Source organism: Octodon degus, unplaced genomic scaffold (assembly GCF_000260255.1).
Source record: "Octodon degus isolate 3935 unplaced genomic scaffold, OctDeg1.0 scaffold00214, whole genome shotgun sequence".
In the NCBI taxonomy this organism is placed as follows: Eukaryota; Metazoa; Chordata; class Mammalia; order Rodentia; family Octodontidae; genus Octodon; species Octodon degus.
In genome coordinates, this window is record NW_004524790.1 from 76,133 (window position 1) to 80,863 (window position 4,731).

At 40.7% G+C, this 4,731-nt stretch overlaps 1 protein-coding gene across 1 annotated transcript; it reads right to left on the reverse strand.

Moving 5' to 3' along the window:
- Positions 1 to 2,517: 2,517 nt before the first annotated feature.
- LOC101573826 (olfactory receptor 7G2-like) lies at positions 2,518 to 3,459 on the reverse strand. The gene has a single exon (XM_004644871.2). It carries the CDS (start codon positions 3,454 to 3,456, stop codon positions 2,518 to 2,520), a length of 939 nt encoding a protein of 312 aa, XP_004644928.1. The 5' UTR covers positions 3,457 to 3,459.
- Positions 3,460 to 4,731: the final 1,272 nt, after the last annotated feature.

The following is a 4,731-nucleotide window of genomic DNA, read 5'->3' on the forward strand; positions in this document are numbered from 1 at the left end:
CTTTTTATTCCATCTTATCATTCATTAACAGGTATCTAAGAAAACATTCAAATGCTTATTTCACAATAGCAGAAAAATAAATCCCCAAAGTCATCACTGCCAGAAATACACTTTATTTCTGATTCCATCCAGCTTAATATAAATGTGCACCACTTGGAAAATCAAGGAAAATCTACTAAAACAAACAACTCAATTGTAAAGCAGCATGCAAATAACCAGTAGACATGGAATTTATTATTCCATCTGAATTTTAATGAGGTCAGATAGAAGCACGTCTATCACATATGTTTTAGGATGATCTACATAGATGTTTGAATATGCTTAGAGTCAAATGGAAATGGCAGATTTGGGGCCCAAAAATGGGCAAATATTGTCATTTAAAACCTGGCTGCATCAGGCCAGGGAGATGGCTCAGTGGAATAAGTGCTTCCTTGGCAAGCGCAAGGGCCGAGTTCAATCCCCGGTTCCAAAAAAAAAAAAAAAAAAAACCTGGCTGCATCAACCCAGTCACTCTCTTTTGGTTACAGTATCTCCTTCCTCACTCCTTGTCCATCTACTTCTGTCTTGTGAGGATTTATGCGATTATATTTAAAGCCCACTTATCCCTGATATTCCATTAAATTCTCCTTGTCTGAACTTCTCCTTTCACAAAAAGCATCATTCATATATGTTTAATGCAAGTTAATTACAAGTTTATAAAACAGGATGAGCACATAATTTGAGGCACATATTAAGTATGATACAAAAGGGCCAGGGAGACAGCTCAGTGGTCTAAGCACCTGCCTGGCAAGTGCAAGGACCCAGGTTCAATCCCCGGTACCACATTCCATGCTGCCCCCATGCCGAGCCGGCCACCAAAACCAGGCCTCTTGGTGCATGCTTGTAATCCCAACTCTGGGGAGGTTGAAACAGAAGGATCAATACTCGCCCACGCTGCACGGTGAGATCCTGTACCAAATAAATCTTAAAAACAAAATAGGATGACAGAGAGATGCAATCAAGTTCTCCAGTGGAAAATAGATTTTCCAAGTCAGCCCACATCCAACTTTCAGACTGTTGCCTTGGGCATCACTTCTAGGGTTGACAACCGCATCATCTGTCGATGCCTGGGTATGAGAAAGAGCAGCAGTGTCCACTTTAGAGCAAGCAGATGAGATTGTGGTTTCACTGTTTTCCTTCAGTTGGAGGTCCATGAACTCAAGGGAACTATCTTTATTATTTAAGCATATTAATGGCATAGCTAATATTTTAAAGCTAAAAGTCATCTTCACAGATGAGTTTCATGTATGTCATAATCACATCAAACCACTAATAATATTCAATTGTAACAATGCTAACGACAATGGCGCTGAATATGATGGATACTATTTTTGCCTCCTAAAGATAGAGGTGCCCTTAACTTACCTCAGTAGTGGCTTCCCAAGGTAAATATCCAGTCCTGTACTTCACAGTGAAATTGACCGTAGGGTGCAGTGAGAGCCCCACACGTACTTCCATGTGGAAGGTGCTCTGGAGCTATGTCCACCAGGTTTCTTAGACCTCACATCTGACCAGCTGTGTTTCACTAACTTAGCTCTTTATGAGCCACAAAGCAAACACTTAACCAAGAATCTGTACTTCAAGCTCTGTTTCTCTGGTAACTGAGAAGAAGCACTTTATTGCTGATCTTAAAAGAAGGGCAAGCTTGAGTCACTGGATGAAAGTGGATGGACTTTCAGAACATAATGCTATATGAGAAACAGAAGTTAAATATTATAGTTTCTGCAATTTAAGAAGCCCAAAGTCAAAGCATTATACAGTGCACAATAAAATATAAATTGTATGAAACAATGAAGTGGGGTTTATGGAGATCTGAAAGTAATCTTGGGAAAGACGTGAAGGGTGAGTCAAAATGTTAAAAATGCAATGTACTGGGAGAGCAAGATAGCTCAGCAAACTAAGTGCCTGCTTTGGTAAGCGCAGGGACCAGAGTTCAATCCCCAATCTCGCGTGCCACACCAGCCCCTACACCCGGGGCATGCTGAACTGGTGACCACCTCCGGGCATGGTGGCAGATTATAATCCCAGAGCTGGGGAGGCTAAAAAGAGAGGACCATTACAAGTCTGAGATGTGTAGTGAGACCCTGTACCATATATATATATATATATATATATATATATATATATATATATATATATATATATATATATATATATATATATAATTAAAAATGAAATAAAAATATAATGTGCTTATGGCCCAATGTACCAAGATGAATGTCTTTGTTATGTGTGTTCCAAACATATATTAATAAAAAGTCTAAGGTCAGGAAACAGAAATATTTCAAGTATCACATTATAGAGCTAGGAAAAACCCAAAGTCTGGAATTAATCCATGTTCAAAATACCCCTAGCTATTGAACTATTTTACCATTTGTAAAGCATTAATTGAGAGACCGATCGGGTGTTGTATTTCCTCTGGAATCCAGTCACTGTGGCTTGACTCACGATGGACCCAGAGTAGAAAGCAAATGCAGGTTAGATAAGTGAAGCTTTTCTACAAAGGAATTTTCTCAAGGCTTCCTTCATGTCCCTGTTCCTCAGACTGTAGATGAAAGGGTTCAGCATTTGAGGAACCACAGAATACATCACTGAAGCCACTGCCATCTTTCTGGGTGAGTTGGTCACTGCAGAACTAATGTACACCCCAAAAGCTGTCCCATAGAACAAAGTGACAACGGACAGGTGAGACCCACAAGTAGAAAAGCCTTTGTATCTTCGTTCTGATGACGACCTTCTCAGGATCGAGGTTACAATGCGAGTATAAGAAAACATGATTCCAAACACAGGAACGCCACCAAAGAGGCAAGCTGCCACATATATTACTATGTTATCAAGGAGAGTATCAGAACAGGCGAACCTGATGATCTGAGCGAGTTCACAGAAGTAGTGTGGGATTCTCAGCTCTGCACAGAAGGATAGTCTTAGGAGCATCAGACTGTGGAGAAGCCCATCCACGATGCTAATGGACAAGGACAGGAGAGTCAGTGCCACACACATGCGGGTGCTCATAACAACTGCATAGCGAAGTGGGTGGCAGATGGCCACGTAGCGGTCGTAGGCCATCACTGCAAGGAGACAAGTTTCCAAACCGCTGAAAACCAAAACTAAACAGACCTGGGTGATGCAGCCAGGGTAAGAGATGCCCTGAACTTGTGCCTGGATGTTCAGCAGCATCTTAGGGACTGTGCTTGAGCTGAGGCCAATGTCTGTAAGGGACAGGCTAATGAGGAAGAAGTACATGGGGGTGTGGAGGTGGGAGTCAGAGCAGACGGCCAGGAGGATGAGCAGGTTCCCCAGGATGGTGACCAGGTACATGGACAGGAACAGGCTGAAGATGAGGGGCTGCAGGTCCGGATCCTCAGTCAGACCCAGCAGAAGGAATTCTGAGACTGCTGTTTCATTTCCAGCTTCCATGTGTAGCAACTATTATTCAAAAGAAGCTGTAACAAGGTTCATAAAATATATTTCAGAGGTTGTATGACATAAGCATATACTCACATGCCAGGCCTGGGCTCGGTCTGGAGGGTTTCAGTGGACACAGAGGTAGGGAAGGTCTCACGCCCACAATCTCTGAAATTTTGCCTAATCCTTAAGTTCTCGCTTTCCTTTTAACTGTGTTATACCAAATTTTCTGATCAACAAGATTATGGAGCCACAGAGGAATGTGATCGATCATGTAGTGTGTGCCTGAAGAGAGTCACATGGAGAGAAAACATTGTCTCAGGCTTTCTCAGAAAGCAAATAAGTTAAGCAATGGCCATGACTCATCCACACGGCTGACACTGACAAAAGATCTGCAAACTGTGGTACAGGGTTTCGGGATAAGTCCTGAGGGGATTTGACTGACCATGTCAGATACAAAAGTTACATTTTTTTGTTACATAGGTCTTGCTTTATCTTGGTCTTAACCATCCAGCAGAAAAGTGTAGAAATGAGGTAGGAAAAGTGAAGCCATGTTCATATGCAGAGCTGTGGAAGGCTCAAGTCATCAGATTCAGACATTGCCAGTCCTGTGGATGACTCACTACTATTGTGGAGCACTGGAATATATTGGAATATTTTGCTGAATTCATACACCCACAATATTTAGATGGTAATGGAATACCCATCTCTGAAGCTAAACAAAAAAAGGAAATATAAATGAAGGACAATTTAGTATCTGTATATACAAAATAGTTAGGATAGATATATAGCTACTTTCCCTTAATTCAATAAGAAGAAAGATCTGTACTAATAGTGTTTGGACAGGATATCATGTCTGCATCCTGTGTTATGAATGACTGCTACAAAGACAACAATATGCCATGTATGAATTGTTGTAACTCTCCTACCAACCTGTTATGAAGCTGTCACATTGCAATTTTTTCTCAATAAAATTAATTTAAAAATTGTGTTATACCTTTCTATTTTTATTTCTTCTTTTGAGTTCTTACACTAGGGAGACTATGATATTTACACATGTAGGCCTGATTTATTTCACTTATGAGTATAGCCTCTAGTTGCATCCACTTACATATGAAGGCTTCAAGTTTTTCTTCCTTTATAGCTGAGTATCCACTTCCCCCTCCCTTCTCCTCTCTCCTCTAATTTCCCTATCTCAATCTTCCCTGTTGATATTGTTAATCATGTCTATAGCATACAATATTTACATTTCTTGAAAAGACAAAAGATTTACATGATCTGAAGAGA

Coding starts and splice junctions, on each gene's coding strand:
- LOC101573826 (XM_004644871.2), bottom strand. CDS start 3,456: ATGGAAGCTGGAAATGAAACAGCAGTCTCAGAATTCCTTCTGCTGGGT.